At 40.6% G+C, this 20,268-nt stretch overlaps 1 protein-coding gene across 1 annotated transcript in view; it reads right to left on the bottom strand.

Moving 5' to 3' along the window:
• Nucleotides 1–19,882, bottom strand: part of AKR1D1 (aldo-keto reductase family 1 member D1) — a gene marked incomplete at its 3' end in the record, with an annotated part of 42,182 nt that extends 22,300 nt beyond the window's left edge. The window contains exons 1-2 of the mRNA XM_081331875.1: nt 19,365–19,882; nt 2,492–2,659 (exon numbers count right to left, since the gene is read on the bottom strand). Of these exons, the coding sequence (XP_081188001.1) occupies nt 2,492–2,659; nt 19,365–19,460 (264 nt within the window). The 5' untranslated portion in view covers nt 19,461–19,882. The remainder of the gene's footprint in view (nt 1–2,491; nt 2,660–19,364) is intronic.
• Between the last annotated feature and the right edge of the window lie 386 nt (nt 19,883–20,268).

The raw sequence follows: 20,268 nt of genomic DNA, 5'->3' as shown, positions 1-20,268 counted from the left end.
GGGATGACGCTATTTCATTGATGAAACACATCTGCCCCATTTACCAGAATTTCAACAAACAGAATTTCAATAAAACTTAGATGATACTCCAATTTTATAGGCAAATTATCTTACAAGGTTTTCTTTTTCTGGAAAACAAACATAGTGTTCCACCACAAATAAAAACAACAAAGATTAAAATAAGGATGGTGATCATGATGATGGCCATGATCCAAACAGTAAATCAGGTATCTAAAAACTATAGATGCATGTTCCAGAAAACAAATGCAGTTATTTGTCAGTGATATTATTCAGTTCTTATGTAAGACTTGATCAAGCAATCAATTAAAATTCCAGAGGAAGACTAATATGGAACCTGTCCATCAGTTCAGAGACCTCACGTCTCCTGATGCAGAGCAACTATGGTCAAGAGAAACAGTTTTGTAGTTTCTAGTTAGGAGGGGAAAGACAGAAGAATCATGTTTATTAGCTGGCAGAATGCTGCTACAACTGCTGAATGAAGCAATGGTCCCCATTAAAGAATCTTGAATTCACAGCTCCTAGCTGGAAGCTGTTGAAACAAATGCTCTAAGATGCAGATAGCTTTACCAAGAATAGGCAATGTTTTAATGGTTCGGACTTATATTTAATAATGGAGAGGGACATGAAGAATGCAAGTTCAATGACATAAAAAAGGATGAAGCATCATGCATGTCAACAAAGCTAGGATCTTCCTCCACTATGTGGTTTATTATTTTTAATGTTATAAGCCAGTTACAGAACTTACAGTTTTTGCTTGTTCCCTGCCTCAACATGGCTATCAATTCAGGTTTGTGGGAGCTGTAAAAAAGAGGGAGGGGGGGGCCTGAGGGAGAATAGCAGTGTGAGTTGTAATTGCAGCTTCATTTCATGTTGCATTCAGTTTCTTCAGTAAGATAGACATGTTGCAGTTGTCAATAGTTGTATGTTATCAGAAAACAGCTCTATTTTTTATCAGGAACATTGCCTAGAAACTGCAACCTAATGTTCAGTCTTTTATCTGATGGTTTAAAATGGAATTCTTCTTATTTCCAAAACTTTGCTTGATTGGAATTTAAAGATTTTTATAGAGATTCTAGTGGCCCCTTCTTCCTCTTCAAGAAAAATCAAGCTTCAGACACATGAAATTAGCCATTTCCTGCAGTCTACAATAACAGTCTTTTCCAGTATAGATCAATGAACTGCTTTAGAGACTGATCTCTTAAAAGAATCTGACTTTTATTTGCAAGGATTTTTTTTTCTTGCCTGAAAGCCCTTGTTTAAAGTGGCAGGGTCAAGGTTAATTAAAACCACATTCATATTTTCTATTCTGCCAGCAAAAGCCTTTGTAATTTTAAACAGGCTTCACCCCAACATTTTCTGAATCCTTGTTCACCTTCAAACATTGGCATTTCTGATTTTAATTTTTAAAGAACTGGAAAAAACCTGCAAACATAACACTGCCATTAAGGGAATTTGGGGAAGCAAAGTGGAGATCTTAAGTTTCTGCAAGAAACCTAGGGCACCCATTTAGCTTCTTAAGAACTCCTCCCCTCAAAGCAGGCCCCAGGTTTTGCTTCAAGTCACTCAGATGCTATCACAATTCTGCCACACCTTTCACAGAGATGAAAGCATTTTTTTAAAAAAATGTCCAGTTCCCAGCTCCAAGAAAACTCATTTATGTTCCACTTAAAAAGTTTTGTTGACTCCATTATCTCTTGGGTTGTAATGATTCATTTATTTTTCTGCAGCCTGTTCTGAAGTTGTATTTTTATCAGACTGCAATAGGTTCATGTTTTTTGTATAGCGAGACAGGATTTTTCTTTTATTGTCAGTATTGCCATATTTTCTTGGGGGGGGGAAAAGAACAAACTTAAAAAGGGGGCAAAGGTAAAACAGGTTCATGAGGATTTTTTTTTAAAATGTTTATAACTTGGCTTTACCAAAGAAAATTCAAGAGGAAAACCAAGGAAGTAATGAAATAAATCTAAACTATTGCTTTCTGAAATAAATGACAGTCCTTTATAATAGAGGACACATGGTTACTGTAACTGTCAGTTACTTTTATTATTACTCATGTTGGAAACTTCACTGAGGGCTCCTGCCATGAAAAGGCAGCCTAAAGATTCCTCTAAAATAATTACCAGTATAAAATTAGCTGCAGCACCTATAACAGAAAGGAATAAGAATGCAGAATCTTTGCTATGAAGAATGGTTCTAGATTCTAGCTCAGAGGTTGGGAACTATAGCCTTTTTGTGACTTGTAGACTTCAACTTCCAGAATTCCTGAGCCAGCATGGCTGGTTCAGGAATTCTGGGAGTTGAAGTCCACAAATCATAAAAGGGCCATAGTTCTCCACCTCTGTTCCAGGCAATCTGCTCCCTGAGTTTCCTTTCTGATCTGAGAAAAACAGAAAAGGAGGCAAAACATCGGTTAAAGCAACAATATGCTTCATCTTTATTCCAAGGAAAGGAACTGATTCGGATGTCTTACTTTGCCACAATAAAATATGTCTTCACGCTTGATCTTCCCCTGTGCAATTTTCTCCTGTATGGCTTGTCCAACTTCGTGCTCATTGTGATACACAAAAGCCCCATCAATATGGCGATAACCAACATCAATGGCAGTTTTCACTGATTCAGCACATGTGCCTTTGGGAGTCTGTAGATTAGAAGTCAGAAAAAATTAGAGAAAACTTTCTCCACCCACCAGGGAACTGAGAGCAAAGCAATGTAGATAAACATATCACACAAATAAGCGTACAATATATATCAGCCTACTATATTGTTTAATTTTCAAATCAACTTTGGTCGCTCCTTTAATTGTTTAAAAAACAATTCAAGCTGCTTCCCATAAGTTTACCCCTAGTTCTGCCATCTCTCTGATAGCTTAAGGTTAAAGCTGTTCAACTTTACAATCGTTTCTTTCAGAAGCCCCAAGACAAATGTAGAAAAGTCCATTTGCAATGCAATTCTATACAGTATCTACTCATCAGTGGCTTCCACAGGGGGCAAGGGGGTCAGACAGATGAAAGCACTTGTGCAACATAATCCTCACCACTTTTCTCTTTTTGTCATGATGTCGTGCACATGCCCCAGAGCAGAGCTTGTAGCACAAAAGCAGTAAAATCCTGCAGAGGATGCTAATACCCATTCAAAGTTAAATCCAATTGTTCTTAGCACTGACAATATCCCAGTGTCCCAGGTTTACAACCCAAATGTATAATATACATTATTATTGGTGAACTGCAAACATTGTTTTAATTATCCCTTTCTATTTCTCAGTAAGAATGTGAGATGGCAATGATAGTAAAAGACAGTGATAGAAATAGAAAATTCAGTGACTTGCTTACTATTTGTATAGTTGCAACAGAGATTCCCTGTCATATGTATCTTTATTTCTGGCAGAGTCTTTTAAAACCTGCTTAATATGGAGTAACTTGGCATGTGAAATTATACTTCGTTTCAGTGCCTGAAGTAAATTTTCACTTGCTAATAATGTGTTCCAACACTTTGTCAACATAGGATACTGCCAAAAATTTTAAAAAAGCATCCTGTTCCTTGAAGATTGTGTGGTCACACAATGCACTGGCCTGGGCAAATTGCAAGAGAGCATCTGGTGACACAGTGAATTATCGGAAGAGGCCTTTTTTTTCCCCTTTAAGAGTTGAAGCAAGAGGAAAACCACTCTGGTTCCATTCATTAAAATTATGCTAGTGGACTGAAATTATGTTATTGAAATCTAGCCATTTGGTTTTTGATTTGGCCAATTAAGTGGGGAGCTTTACACTTGGACCATCAACATTTTACCAAGTAATCATGCTAAATGCATTGCTTCACTTCATTTTTTTTTTCTTGAAAGCATATTCTATCACTTGAACTGGGATGGGTGGAATTTAGACCATTTGATCAGGTAGGGAATGTATGAGATCTAAAAGCAATTTCTGTTAAAGAAATATACTCCGTTTTTTCCCCAAGGAGGTCATGGTAGGATCTTTTCTACTATAAGAGTATGCAAAAGGGTGTCAACAATGTACAGTCACCCAGAGCATTTTGTGGGTAACTGGGGGTTTGAATTTGCAATTCCCTAGTTCTTTTGGGACATATTTCACAATTCTTAGGAAAGGCATTTTGGTTTGCTCATTTTGTCATTTAGCTAAGCTGCACTCTTTCCAGATAAAATTCCAACCCTTCAAAGTCTCAGAGCTGAATGCCCTCCAGGCCTGTTTGAAATGCAACTCCTAGTAATTCAGCCAACATTTCGAGAACTGAACTGGATTAAACAAAATTTTGGCCCCATGTTGGCTGGAGGGTTCTGCAGATGGCATTCTCAGTTACACCACTGGACACTAGATTGGAAGAGGCTGTCCTAATGGCTAAAGGCAATTGCAAGGGCAGAAAAGCAATGTAAAACCTCAGGGTCTTTCCCTTCCCTGTCATTGTTGAAATAGACCTATATAGCAACCTGGGACCTCAGAAAAATGTTGGATTACACCGTTCTTCACCTTCCAACCCACCTGTCCAGGTTGTGGAACAGGCCAATGTATGGCTTTAGACAAAAGAGGAGAGAAGTAAATGAACAGTCTTACTCTTTAGTGTTCTTCCCCAAAACTATTTGATTGTAAACAACAACCCAATATCACTATGGATATCTACTGTGTATGTCTTTTGTGGCTAGATTGTGTAAAGTGTAGTTTTAAGCTTGATTAGGTCTTAATATCAATTTTGTTTGTAGATGTATACAGATAAAAGGCTGGCATACCCCAGATAGTGTTTATCCAAAACAAGAGAAAGAAAACAAAAACAAGAAAAACAAACAAAAGAAAACCCAGAAGGGTTTTTTCCCCCCAGGGGTGGGGCAGAGATTTATCTTATCAGAGTTAGCATAAAATTTGCAGATTTTTCTAGTATTCTCTGTAACTTTCCAGAACAGATATATCAATTCCTATACAGAAAACTTAGATTATTTAAGGTTCAGCATGTGGTGACCTTAGAACAGAGTTTCTCAACCTTTTGGGCACGAGGGACCGGTTCCGTGGAGAGAGGTTTTTCCACAGACTGGAGGGTGCATGGTTTTGTATACTGCCTGCGTCCCATGGATGGGGCTTTGCTTGTTTGTATGGACAGGTTGCTGGCATGCTGCAGCCCAGTACCGGTCCACGGACTGGGGGTTGGGGACCCCTGCCTTAGAATGCCTCTTATTCTGTATCACAGTTATTTACAATCCAAGAGCTATTTATATGCTATACACCTGTCCTTAAGTTGACAGAAAAGCAGGGCTTTTTTTCTCATAGAATGCTCAGAATGGAGTTCCGGCCCCTTTTTTGGATGCAACCTTGTAGGGTAGGCAAGCCGGGTTGTATGACCTGTGTGAGTTCTGGCACCTTTTTCTTTTACAAAAAAAGCACTGCAGAAAAGTATACCTGCATCAAAAGAGGCTGTCACAATTAGTCTGCTTCAAAAAAGGGGACAGTGAATAGAGTTGCCCTTGGCCAACTTTAGGTGATTTTCAAAACACTAAATTGATCAGACCTGGTTATAACCTAGATCAGCGGCTCCCAACCTTTTCTATACCCCACACCCCTAGAACGCTTCTGATATATTTATTTATTTATTTATTGAATTTCTATACCGCCCTTCTCCTGAAGGAGATAAAAAGCATTACATACAAAAGTTTAAAATAAGATTAAATTAATTAAGCCCTAACAATAAATAATTAAAAATACCCCAAACCCTTAAACCAGGCCAGCCTGTTCAAATAAATAGGTTTTCAGATCATGGCGGAAAGAGCGCAGGTCGGGAGCTCAACCGGTAGTAGATTCCAAAGGGCTGGTGCGCCCACAGAGAATGCTCTCCCCTGGGGGCCGCAAGCTGACACTCTCTGACCGACGGCACCCTAAGGAGGCCCTCTCTGTGGGAGCGCACAGGACGAAGGGAAGATGACGCTGGCAGCAGGTGCTCCCGTAGGTAATCCGGACCCATGCCATTTAGGGCTTTATAGGTAATCACCAACACCTTGAATCTCACCCAGAGGGCAACCGGAAGCCAATGCAGCTCACGGAGAAGAGGTGTTACATGGGAGTATCGGGAAACCCCCATCACAACTCACGCGGCCGCATTCTGCACCAGCTGAAGCCTCCGAGTGGTCCTCAAGGGCAGCCCCATGTACAGAGCATTGCAGTAGTCTATACGAGAGGTCACGAGCGCATATTCTTGCATCCCTTACAAAAGTTTGAAATAAGAGTAACTAATTATGCATATACACTATAATTTTGAAAACCCAAGTTTTCTCACCCCCTGGAATATCATCTCACACTCCAGTTGGGAACTCCTGGCCTAGTTGCAAGAGCACTACAAAATCCAGGATTGTCGTCTAGACTTGGAATTTTAAAAAGCACATTTTTTTAAACAAAGCAGTGATCAATCACATCTGTACTGCTGCCAAGAAATCTATACATAGGATACATAGCAAGGTTTTAAGATGCCAAAATGATGACAGGTGCATCATGATATCTTCTGCAAATGATACAATTATGTCATGGCATCAGAGGCAAGCACTAATTTGTCTTGTGTGTGAGGTTACATCATTATACATGTGTCAACAATTGCCTACCTTGCCCATCCCTCACAAATATCCCAGGAAGGACATTACCTGTATATTACGTGTAATAGAATTCTCTATTTCTATTTAGTGCTACACTCAATTTGTCAGCAAATTTGGAAAACTCAACAGTGGCCACAGGATTGGAAAAGATCAGTTTACATTCCAATTCCAAAGAAAGGCAGTGCCAAAGAATGTTCAAACTATCGCACCATTGCACTCATTTCTCATGCTAGTAAAGTTATGCTTAAAATCCTACAAGCTAGACTTCAGCAATATGTGGATCGAGAACTACCAGAAGTACAGGCAGGATTTCGAAGAGGCAGAGGAACTAGAGATCAAATTGCCAACATACGCTGGATCATGGAGAAAGCTAGAGAGTTCCAGAAAAACATCTACTTCTGCTTCATTGACTATGCTAAAGCCTTTGATTGTGTGGATCATAACAAACTGTGGCAAGTTCTTAAAGAGATGGGAGTACCAGAACATCTTATTTGTCTCTTGAGAAACCTATATGCGGGCCAAGAAGCAACAGTGAGAACTGGACACGGAACCACTGATTGGTTCAAAATTGGGAAAGGAGTCCGGCAAGGCTGTATACTGTCGCCTTGCCTATTTAACTTATATGCAGAGCACATCATGAGAAAGGCAGGGTTAGAGGAATCAAAAGTTGGAGTTAAGATTGCTGGAAGAAATATCAACAACCTAAGATATGCAGATGATACCACTCTAATGGCAGAAAGTGAAGAAGAACTGAAGAGCCTCTTGTTGCGGGTGAAGAAGGAGAGTGCAAAAGTTGGGTTGAAACTAAACATTAAGAAAACCAAGATCATGGCATCTGGCCTTCTCAATTCCTGGCAAATAGATGGGGAAGAAATGGAGGTAGTGACAGATTTTATTTTCCTGGGCTCCAAGATCACTGCAGATGGGAACTGTAGTCAAGAAATTAAAAGACGCTTGCTCCTCGGGAGGAAAGCCATGGCAAATCTAGACAGCACACTAAAAAGCAGAGACATCACCCTGTCAACAAAGGTGCGTATAGTCAAGGCTATGGTCTTCCCAGTTGCAATGTATGGCAGTGAAAGTTGGACCATAAGAAAGGCTGAGCGCAAAAGAATTGAGGCCTTTGAACTCTGGTGCTGGAGAAGACTCCTGCGAGTCCCTTGGACTGCAAGGCGATCAAACTGGTCAGTCCTAGAGGAGATCAACCCTGACTGCTCTTTAGAAGGCAAGATCCTGAAGTTAAAACTCAAATACTTTGGCCACCTAATGAGGAGGAAGGACTCACTGGAGAAGAGCCTAATGCTTGGAAAGATTGAGGGCAATAGAAGAAGGGGACGACAGAGAATGAGGTGGCTGGATGGAGTTACTGAAGCAGTAGGTGTGAGCTTAAATGGACTCCAGAAGATGGTAGAGGACAGGAAAGCCTGGAGGAACATTGTCCATAGGGTCGCGATGGGTCGGACATGACTTCGCAACTAACAACAACAACAACAACATTTCTATTTATTATTTGTGATAAAATCAGAAATGATACCATAAAAGAAAGAATTGGCATAGAACCAATCTTAAACTACATACAAAAACAGCAAATAAAGTGGTTTGCTAATCTGGTGAGGATGTTGTGGGATTTAATACCATACAAAGCATATACAAAAAGAGGAAATGGTCACAAAACAGTTGTCTGCCTTGTGTTTCTCCTCTAGTCACTGTCCCCTTTTCTGAAGCAGACTAATTGTGACAGCCTCTTTTGTTGCAGGTATACTTTTCTGTCAACTTAAGGACAGGTGTATAGCATATAAATAGCTCTTGGCTTGTAAATAACTGTGATACAGAAGAAGATGGAAAGACATCTTGTCTCCGTCTGTCAGAACCATGACAGACATCAAAGACACACTACAACAACATCGATTAAAAATGACTGAGGCCACAAGAAGAGCAAGAAACAGAACTTTGTATCTCCCTCAAAGCCCAAAATGGTAAAAGAAGAGGAAAGGGAAGAGGAAGAGGAGGAAGAAGAGGAGGAAGAGAAGTGGAAATGGAAATGGAACAGACATTTGCACAAATGGCAGAGCCACAACAAATGCACATTCTTCCCTCCATAACCAGCAAGTGAGTTGCAACATTTTCATTGCATCAAAAGGCAGAAGAGAATCAAAGGCATCAAGGAGACTCCTACTTAAGATTCTTACTGATCAATGGGAACTAAAGTGTCAAAGGAGAAAATAAAATAAAGACTCTTAACTGACTACATGCTCTGTCTCACCAGAAAGCACAGAGAGAAAGAAAAAGAAACTTTTCTTTGGACATGCGCACAGTAGTAGAGCCAGACATGAAACCAAAGCATGGTTGAACATGTGACACTCACCATGGTTACAATGATAAGATAGCAGCACAGCTGCAGAGCAGACTGCAACGTGCTTAACTGGCAAACACATAAAAACGCAGTGACAACCCCTTCTTTGTCAGTAAAGCAGAACTCAGATAAGACACATTTTCTTACGCAGATACTCGTGCTGGGCTGCAGGAAGTGGCTTGTTAAGCATATCAGCAATCTGATCATGTGTAGACACATACTGCAATTCCACAAAACCCTGTTTAACTACTTGTCTTATATTTTGATAACGGATGTCAATGTGTCTAGACCTTGACCCTGTAAACCGTGCTTCAGATATATAAACCACAGATTCGTTATCTTCCATCACAGTGATCGGTCAAATCGGATGTGTCCAGATATCTGCGACTAAAGCATCAAACCACGTTAGAGAATTACATGCATCTGAAACACAAGCATATTCAGCTTCAGTAGATGAACAAGAAACAAAATTCTGTTTACGCACATGCCAGTACACAGGACATCCATTTAAAAATATCATATAACCTGAAGTACTCTTATGTGATTTCTTATCGCTCGCCTAATTGGAATCTGCATAACAACATAACTCTGCATAATCAGTATGTGTCGGTTCTAATAATAACTTCATGTGTTTAGTGTATTTTAAGTATCTCAATAATTTTTTAACAAATGTCCAATGAAACTGTTTTGCCTTGCCTACGTGTCGTGATAAGAGATTAATACTAAGTGCAATGTCGGGTCTAGTCCAACTACTAATATACAGCAGCAACCCAATTACTGAGCGATAAAGTGTTTGATCTTCGAACTCAGGACTTGGTTCATGTGCCAAGTTGTGAAAATCGGTTTGCATGGGAATACTCACTGTATTAGCATCCTTCATGTTGCAATAGTTGTTCAATTTTATCTTCTTGTGTGAGACTAAACCCCTTCTGAGTTTTGACAACCTGAACACCCAAATAAGCATTAATATATCCTAAAGCCTTCAATGTGAAATACTTTTGTAAAGCTTTAGCAAAATTCTCACTCATCTGCTTATTTGGACCAATATAAACAATATCATCAACATAAACAAGAACTATCTCATACCCATTGTCAGATCTTTTAGTAAACACGCATTCGTCCGTTTAAAGAATTTAGTTTGTCAGTAAGACATATGTACCACATTAAACCAGACTGTTTCAGACCATAAAGACTTTTGTGTAGAAACCATGTATCCCCTTCTTGTTGTCGGAACCCCGGAGGACCTTTCACGTAGATTTCTTCATCTAGGTCAGCATGTAGATAAGCCGTTTCAACATCGAACTGAAAAACCTCTAAACCAAGAATAGTTGCAGTGGCTAAGGCGATTTTCACACTCTCAGTCCGAACTGTGGGTAAGTATTTGTATAGTCCTCAGGATAACGTTGAGCGAAACCCTGAGCTACAAGTCTGGCCTTATACAACAACTCACCATTTGGCTTCTTTTTAATTCTGTAGACCTACCAAGTGCCAATAACTTTCTTCTTTGCTGGAGGGCTTGCAGGCGTAAACACTTGAAGTTTCTTTAGACTATCCATTTCAGCCTGCATTGCCTCATACCATTTACTGTATCTTGCTCAGATTCAGGAATATGTTTGATTTGAGTGAACTTATCAGGAGAAAGTGTAACATTACAAATCAAAGGTAAAGGTGCATTCATTACGTGCCACGAATACCGTTTTGGATGGATTCCCTTTGTGGCCCTCTTGGAACGTCTCGGAATGACCGTCCGTTCTTCTTCCGTTTTGTCCTCGTCTTCATCATCGTCGCTAACAGCAGCATCAGCAGCTTGCAAAGACGGAACAGCAGGTTGAGAAGAACTCGTGGAAGGAACTTTCACCTGTGAGTCTTGAGCATCAGGCTGCGTGGCATTAGCAGCAGCATCTCTAGGAAAATAAACTCCAGGATCATTAGAATGAATCCTGGACCAGTCAGCATCTTCCTCAAAAGTAGCGGATTGGGAAATCACAATTACTTGAGTGGAGTCAATGTATTTGCTCCATTTTGAATTATCATCAATACCCATAAATCTCATTCTTTTTGCTGCAGGACCTCCTTTCTTTCTTTGAGCTAAAGGAATATTCACCATGGCGTATGAACCAAAAATATGGAGATGCGAGAGATCAGGCTTGTATCCATATAACATGAAGTAAGGGGTCTGATTTATTACACTACTCCACGTACGATTGATGATATGATTAGCATATTTAATAGCCTCACCCCAGTATGGGAGACTGAGGTTAGCGTCTTCAAGGAGGCAACGCATCATGGTTTGCAGTACCCCATTTCTGCGTTCTGCCACTCCATTCTCAGCCGGAGTGTAAGGAGCTGAGGTCTGGTGTAGTATGCCATTCTTACGCATCCAGTCCTGAAAACGCTGAGACATGAATTCAGCACCGCAATCACTCTGAATTCTAGCTATGCTAACTTCATGTTGGGTATAGACAAGAGCGGCAAAGTCTTTAAAGATCTGAAAGCTCTCAGATTTTTCTTTCATAGGAAATACATATCCATATCTAGAATAATTATCAACAATTGTCAAGAAATATTTTTACCACCAATTGTTGGTGTAAAAGGACCCACTATGTCAGTGTGTACCAAATCAAAAATGTGTGTTGATAGGCATGTAGCACACTTTGGAATTGCTGCTGCTTTGGATTTGGATTTTTTGCAGACAGCACAATCCTAAAACACCTTGCACCCCTTTAGATCCATATCTCTCGCGAACTCTGGCATCTTCTTAAGAACACGGAAACTGGCATGACCCAATCTTCTGTGCCACTTATGAACACACCCACTTTCCAAAATTCTGTAACTTAACCCTTCTTTCTTCTCAACACATCTGAGTAATGAGACTTTCTGAGAATCCAGTTTTCTGATTGCAAGTGGCTGCTCAGGGCCTGACCTTCCGTTACAAGCTGTCTTTGGCATTTGCCACCTATGAGTCAGGTTTGACATTGAGTGTCTCCTTTTAAGAGGTGATTTCTGCTTATGTTGACATTCTGTTTTTTACACGTCTATTAAATATACAGGACTATAAATATACCCATATATTTGTATATGGCCATTGCAGTTTCCCTGTACTGTAGAGATCTATTCATATCAAGCTGTAGTGTCTTCCACATGTTTAATATTTTGCTACTTGTTGGAAATTCAACTAGGGTTAAACCATATATACACAGAGGCACGTTCTCTTTGCAATTGGGATTTTTAAATCACTTTTATTTAAAAAAGAATCTTTTTGTAACTGCTTCAGCTTGGAGGATAAATACATGCTTTTCTCTCTGGGGAAGGGCAGGCTCTCCACGGTCGATATGGAGAGGGGAATCATCAAGGAACACAGCGAGGTGATGGGCTCTGGATCCATTTCTGTCTTTACCTTGGCCAGCAGCGGGGAGCTCGCCGTCCTCCTCTTTTTGGCCTCAGGGGTCCCGCCGACAGGAGGCTCCTTCAACTCCACCAGGTGCACCAGCACTGCCTTGACATTGGGGGAGATCTCCACTATTATGGGACTCAGCAGGCAGTTGAAGCCATACTCTTTGGCAGCGCCAGGCTCCACCTCGATCACCTCACAGTTGCTGGTGCTGCTGTTGGACGGGATTTTGCCGCTGATGTAGTAGTTGAGATTCTCCAAGATGTTGCTGGAGACATCCATGAGGTCGTCAGCCTCCCCCTCCCCCTCCCCCTCCTCCAGGTCTGTGCTGGCTAGGTACAAAAAGAATGCCTCTTCAAAGCAACAGTTGTCAGCTAGTTTCAGTCTATGTTAAAAATATGTTAAAATGTGATGCTTGGGTCTTGGGATAGAGATGGAGGGAGATAGGCAGATGGGCAGTTCAAGAGGAAGCAGATCCTTAGGTTACTGAGGCTCAGGGCTGGAAGGGACCAAACCAGGAATTGCTTGGATCACCTATTAGGCATGGGACCTTGTTACTAACTGATGGGACTCAATTAATGCTGGGATGTCTATCACTGAGTAATGTGGTCATACGACACTATTTTTTACCATATTGCTTTGTAATGGAAATTCTGATCCCAGTTATTATCATTAACGAAGGACTACCTATATGCATTTTATCATCCACAGCCTCTTTTGTTTTAAAAGTAAAGGTAAAGGTTCCCCTGTTCAGTCATGTTTGACTCTAAGGGGCAGTGCACATCTCTGTTTCTTAGCTGAGGGAATCAGTGTTGTCCAAAAACATTCCTGTGGTGATTTGGCCAGCATGACTATACACCGAGGGGCACGGAATGCTGTTACCTTCCCACCAAAGTGGTACCTATTTATCTACTCGCATTTGCAAGCTTTGCAACTGATGCAGGAGCTGATGCAGGGCCTGGAGCTCACCCCATCGTGCAGTGCTCAGGTCTCGAACATTGGTCTGTCAGCTTTTCAGCTGACAAGTTCAGCATCTTTAGCCACTGAGCCATCACACCTCTTTCATTTTACCATTCCACAAAGCATCTTTTCATATATTTTCTATTTGTACTTTTCATTCTTTCTTTTGAAAAACTAATCTTTTAATGCTTTTGCACACCAGACCTGTTCTTGTGTTTCCCACGCTTATTTATTCTTCTAATCTTTCTCTTAATTTTACAGGCACAACTTACTTTTTGTTTGTTTGTTTCATTCACTAATTCACATTTACCAGTAAAGGGGAATATTTGTAGCTCAGGGATGAATTGAGGGGTCCTTGATGCTCCCTTGGCTGTTTTCTTGCAGACTTTTCATTAACCCAAACTTGAGGTTGGGTGATGAAATGTCTGGAAGAAAACAACCAGGCTCAGAGAGCACCCCTCACTAATTCACATTCTTTACCATTTTCTTTGTTTGCATTCCAAGGTATAATATAATATTTAATGTGCTGTAATCATTCCCATATGGGCTCATAAGCTTTGATTGCCCATCATGACTTTGGTCAATCAAAGCTTGTATAACAGAGAAGAAAAATGTTATATTAGCAGTCTTTGTGACTCGTGCCACAGGAAGATGTACTGCTGGTGGCAAGGACAGTACTGGTGAGTTTGGGTACATTCTTGCTACTATGCCACAAAGCTTCATGCATGCTAATATCATTATATGCAAGCTAGGATCTTTAATTAGAGAAATTAGTGACATCCTTGCAAATCAAAATACTATTCCCTATTTCCCAGGGCTTTTTTTGTCATAGAACACACTGGAACGGAGTTCCAGCACCTTTTTTCAACGGATTTCTGCATGGTAACATTAATAGTATTAACTTATCTTGCTGCTAATTGCTTATAAAACATAGTTTATATGCTGGTAAGATACTTGAATCCAATCATGAGCAAATCATGACTTAGCCAAAAGATGTGATGCGAATCTCCCACTTGGTTGAGAGATCATGCTGCAACATAATATGGCTTCCTCAAGTTTAGCGTAGCATGCTGCATGAACTCTATGCTTTATAAACCATGACTTATGATTTATCAGACAGCTTAGTCAATAAATCAGAATTAACCAAGCCACAGCTTTACATATATGTGTGAATGAGGCTACAGAGTGTAAGCGTAAGAAAGTTTTCATCAACTTTTTGATGGCCCAAAGAAGAGGATATTGTCCAATATTTAGCACATGTTATCAAGAAACATGATAACATCCTGTCCTTCATCCTGCAGTGGATGAAAAATGGCTAAAATGATGATGATCAAGAGACATGGACATACATGGTCTCTTCTGGCATCTGATTTTGGCATTTAGTTCAGGGAGCTCCAGGAGCTGAGGTGAATGGGAGTCTGGTCTTTTGTTTTAGAAATATTCCTCTGAAAGCAAGAGCGTCTGACACATATATTTGCCTTTTATATTTGCTCACTGCAGCAATACAATAGGCAGGCAGGGAGCAGACTTAGAAACCTTATGAGGTTAGGAAGCCTGAACTTCTTTTGACTTAACAGCAGCAGAGAATCTCTAGATAAGGCAGCCAGAATCCAAATGTCTGAGAAGTCTGGCTGCAGATACCAAAGGACTCCTCCAGGTTTTGCGTAGATTATCTTCCTAGTTTATGTTGACGTTATTACACAAGTCCTAAACTAGAGGATAGGGTAGGAATTGCCAACTCTTCTAGTTGTTGTTCATTGGCAATAGACAAAACAGATATTGGTCATTCACACTCTGCAGTAAACTCAGAGGATTTGTTTGGTTTAGGTTTGATATGTAGTACTATGTCATCCATGCAAGGTTATTAACAAATCAAGGTTAAGCAAATAATGGTTAGGCATGATGGGCAAATCCAATCACTGTTTTGACACTGTTTTGTCTCAGAGAAGTGCCCATCACTCTGGTGCTAGTAAAATCTGGATAATTTAAAATGATTTCTCATTCATTTAAACTCGTTTAGTAAGATAACCCAAATTGTCAAGGGCTTCAGCAAAGGTTCTTTCTCAATCATTTGGCCTTTATTTCTATTTTTTTATTTCTTGTTCTTAATAACAGAAATGACAAAGACTAAACCTATAACCTTTAGTTATTCAAAACTGTTTCTTTTCATGAAATGTAACTGAGAAATATTAAATGATTCTCCAGTCTAATAGCATTCTAGTTGTTATAATTTCTTTATAGACAACATATAAGTTATTTATAATGGGTGGTTTTCAGGTTTTTTTAAAAAAAAGACTACTTTCTTAAGTAAAATTTTAAGATGCTCAGCCAAAAGCATGTTGAATTGATTGCCATTATTTGTTGTGACAGGAAAAGCGAGAGCACCAACTTCATTAGACCATGCCCAGGCAGTTGGTTGAAGGCACAATAGTTGCAATTGTTTTAAGTACAATCCAGTACCTGGATCACAGTCTCTTAACTGGAGGGGTGCTGGGATGGCCAGAACTTTAAGAACTGATTGCAAGTACCATTTGATTGGTGCCATTTTAACTTTAAATAATTGTTAAACAAGTGGTCATGATATCCAATATTGAGAAATCCAAAGCAGACCTATAGAACTATCTCTCAGATCAGGATGTATAGACATTAGAATGACAAATGAAATTCACTGTAACTAATTAAGGACAAAACTAATCCCAGGCCAGTCGAGAGAGCCATTCAACTCCCATGAATGCCTGCCAGTTTGTAATTAAGTAATTTTTCTGTTTTGATATTTATTTGTTAATCAAGTTTATACAGCTCCCATCTCATTGTTGAAGTTGAGTAACTAAGCATCCCATCAGATAATAAAGAAGAACACTCAGGAAGTATTGGTAGAGAACTAAGAAGTTGCAATTACTTCAAAAGAACCAAAAACAGAAGTTTAATAACACATTTTCACACTATTACTATCCATTTTAGTAAAACCACAAGGTTTCTTGAGCCAGCTCATCAGATGCATGGTTAAACTGATATAGGATTTGAAATGGGATTATTCTGATTATATGTCACAATACAGGTGGGTCACATCAAATACCTACAACGCTTATAATTTGAAAGAGCAGGGGAATCTTCGCTTCAGCAATGTTTTTCTTAGAAATTGAAGGGATAGCCTCCTGAACAGAAGAATGTATCTACTGTTATTAAAATGGTATAAAGGATAAAGTTCTCTCCCTTCACAGCAGAAAGAGTTCTCTGCCCTCAGATGATACAATACAAGTATATTTTATATACTTAAAATTAGGGCTCCTCATTCTGGACTGCAAGCATCCTAACAACCACTAGCTGGCAGCAAAGAGGGTTGGGAATCTTGCAACCCAGATCTGGTAGCCTAATGCATAGCGACATTTTTTTTCTCTTTTAATGCTCCTTTTCCATTAAAGAGCAATATGATGGTACCCAACACAACCTTGCAGCAGTTAAAATATGCCGTTTTTTCTCCTCTCTAATAAGCCTCTTCCTTATATATAGTTAGAGAAAAAAGAAAATCTTTCAAGAAAAAAGAAATCTGTTCTAGATTTTTTTCTCACACATGCCATTTTTCTGCAGGCAAGACTGTTTCATTCTCATTGACCTCAAAACACAGAGGACCAGTGCAAAACAGAAGGCATCAGACTGCAAATTAAGGATTATACATTTCTAGATCCTGGGTTTCCTCAGAATTGACTGAGGACAGAAGTACTTTCTCCCTCTTTTTAGTTTCATCTTGGATAGCCAAGATGGAGAGCCAGTCCAAGAAGCTAAATACAAGGACAATGTATCTGAAAGCCTCAAGATACATTGGACAGGGCTATTTGAAAAAGTGCAAGTAAGGGAGAAAAAAAAAATAAAAGAATAGAAAAGAAATTAAAAAGCTACAAAAAAGCTTTTAGTTTTCTCTTTTATTTTTTTTTCTATTCCTCACTTTATATTAGTATGTATTAGGTTTATCTTCTTTAAAAAAAATTAAAAATAAAATTATACATATATATATATATATATATATATATATATATATATATATATATATATATATATATATATATATATATATATATATATATATATATATATATATATATATATATATATATATATATATATATATATATATATATTGAGCAAGGCTATGGAGAGGTCTCAAGATATATTGCATTATCCCATTATTTTCATTCAACTGTCCTCAGGAGTCCTTGGTGTTGAGCTACATTTCTATAAAGTTCTGTAATCTGATGGCAGGAAAATCCAGGATATCAATTAATCCATCTGAGATCAAACATAAGCCTGGCAAGCCAATCTTAGTCTGCTACTATCATCTGATGTGTTGGACCACAACATCTTTCATGCCCAGCTAACAGTTATTCATCAGGGCTGCTAGACTCTTGGGAGAGTATTCCAGACAAGGAATACAGATTGTTCCTCATGTCTTAAAATGTAATTTGGTTCAGTGGAATCATGAGTCACAAGATGCTGAGGCAAGGGATAAGAAATCCACAGCCACAAACTATATTTGAGTTTTATTAACTGTGAAAAGCTCTGTCTGGCTGCCAGAATCATTTTTGTGAGATGGACAGCCAGAGAAATTGTTTAAAGCAAGGCAAATCTATCAGACAAAGATCTTTTCCCCTTAATGTTCTAGATCTCAACTAACATTGCAGCCTGGCTCTGGATGTTCAAGCCCCCCCCCCTTTTGTTACAAGGAATGCCTTTCCAAGCATCACCCTTACGGGTGATGTACCCTTACGGGAAGATGAAGGGAGATGCAGGAACACAAAGGCAAACCGAGATGGCATCTGGGTCGGAAAAAGTAGGGAACGCAAGACAAAGTAACCCCTGTTAGGGATTGGTAGAGAAGGAATTCCCACCACCGCTAATTCCATCGCTGACTTCTTATTTCTGCCACAATGAAAGCAAAAGAATTAAGTCTGCATCCCTAAGTCTTACACCCTAGAGCTGGCTGGAAATGAGGGAGGGCGTTGAAGCCCCTCGCAACTGGAGAACACCAGAGGGGGGAGCTTTCTTCCCAAGCTCACTATTGTTCAAAGCCATCTCTCTGGACCGCAGTGGAGAGAGATGCAGCCATTACAAGCCCCATGGATGCCTAGAAGGAAGAACAGATGCCTAGAAGGAAGAACGGGTCTTTTAAGGCCATGCTCTCATCAAGAGTAACTTAAAGGAAGACTGAAACCCTAACTAGCAATTGCACAGCTCTTTCCCCCCACCCCCTGCCCCATTTGAGGCCCAGAGGGGGTATGTTCGCCATGCATCCCTTCCCCATCCTTTCTTTTCATTTGCATTCCATGGAAGTGTCTTTCTTATTTTTTTTTAAAATTAATGGGAGCTTTGGGGAAGGCAAAACTTTAAACGTCATTTTGCATCCTGTCACTTTTTGAGTCTCGAATCCAAACGGGTGGTTTCAAAATACTGAACCCCACTTGAGAAGGGGCTCGGGCTTAATTGCACGACCCCGACTCCCTTTCCAAAAGAGAGAGAGAGAGAGAGAGAAGAAGAAGAAGAAACAAAGGGCGGTCAGCTGCCTTCTCCAAACAGCGAATAACCTTTCCTTCAAGAGGTCATAAAGCCCAGTCAGAAAAAAAGAGATGGCTTTGGGAAACCGCACCCGCACCCCCCCACGACTGGCCCACTTCTACCCCCCCCCAAAAAAAAATATTACACGAACAAAAGTTGCCTATTTCACAACGCGACCCGTCTCAGAAGCAGAAGGCACAGAGGAGAGTTCACGCGAGGCGCGCTTCCCACGAAAAGACCTGGCATCCCGAGGCGTCCGCAGTCTGAGGTGCAGCGCGGGGACTCCGCTTTGCACAGCGGCTGAGGATGGATGACCTTATTTTACTCGCGCACGCTGGACGGGCGGACCGGAGGGCTATTTCTGAGCAGAGAAGTCGATGCGGTGGAGTTTTACGGCGGAGAAAAGACTCCCCGTTTTAAAGGCGGAGGGGAGGCTAAATTTGGCCCCTCCATCAACGCCCAGAGTTTAGATTGCAGCAGTAGGCAAACCTGTAAATCAAAGGTGGCTTTACCGTCTCGGGATCCGCGTAAGTCCCGAGTCCTATCACCGGGATGGAGTTGCCGTCGCTGAGCATCACACGGTGGTTTGCGGCGGTGAACTTAATCATGATGAGCGGCCAAGAGGACTTTCTGCAATTTTCTTTCTTTTCTTTTCTTTTCTTTTCTTTTCTTTTCTTTTCTTTTCTTTTTCCCCCCACCCTTCTTCGCCTGCAGCGAAACTCCCCAAGAAAACGGCCGTCTTTTGTGCTCGCCAACGTGCTCTGGGGCTGCGGCCCGTTCCGTCGGGAGAGGGAGCAAGAGAGCAGGGAAAGCCTCCGCCGGTGGCTTCCGCCGTCGCCGCTCCAGCACGGGCCGCTTTGGTTAAATAATAGAATTGGTGACGCAACGGACCCGGGAATTCCGTCGGCAGAATTTATTGGTGGCCAGCCCGCTCCCGGCGGGACGGAGGCCGTTCGCCCGAGGAGAAGGTTGCGAAAGGCGGTTGCGAAAGCGCAAGCCTTCAGATGCTAAGTGACCTGGATAAGAAGCGTGTTGGGGGAACCCGCTGGAGGCGACGCAGAGCAAGGCTAGCAAAGCTTGACCGATCTCCCGTCGGAAATCTTATTTTGTCAGCTGACTGACAGTAGTAAAAGATTGAGTTGAATTGGAATTGGAATTGGAATCGAACAGGCAAAGGAATTTGTCTCCGGGTACAGAGGCACTCAGTGTAAGTGCAAAAGCTTCACGATCGTAATCATAATATCTGTAACACCATCAAACATCCACATCTGCCTATCCCAGGTCGTTGGTCAGGACTCGATAGGTAGACAAAAATGCCAGTCCCAGTCTGAACATCTGGCTGACTGCGATGTTCAATAATAATAATAATAATACCAATAAAGGGGGGGGGGAGTAAAGAAGATACGGCTAAAAGAT

Source organism: Vipera berus (assembly GCF_964194415.1).
Source record: "Vipera berus genome assembly, chromosome: 6".
In the NCBI taxonomy this organism is placed as follows: Eukaryota; Metazoa; Chordata; class Lepidosauria; order Squamata; family Viperidae; genus Vipera; species Vipera berus.
The sequence above is the reverse complement of the archived record's forward strand: the minus strand, read 5'-3'. Positions and strand labels throughout refer to the sequence as shown.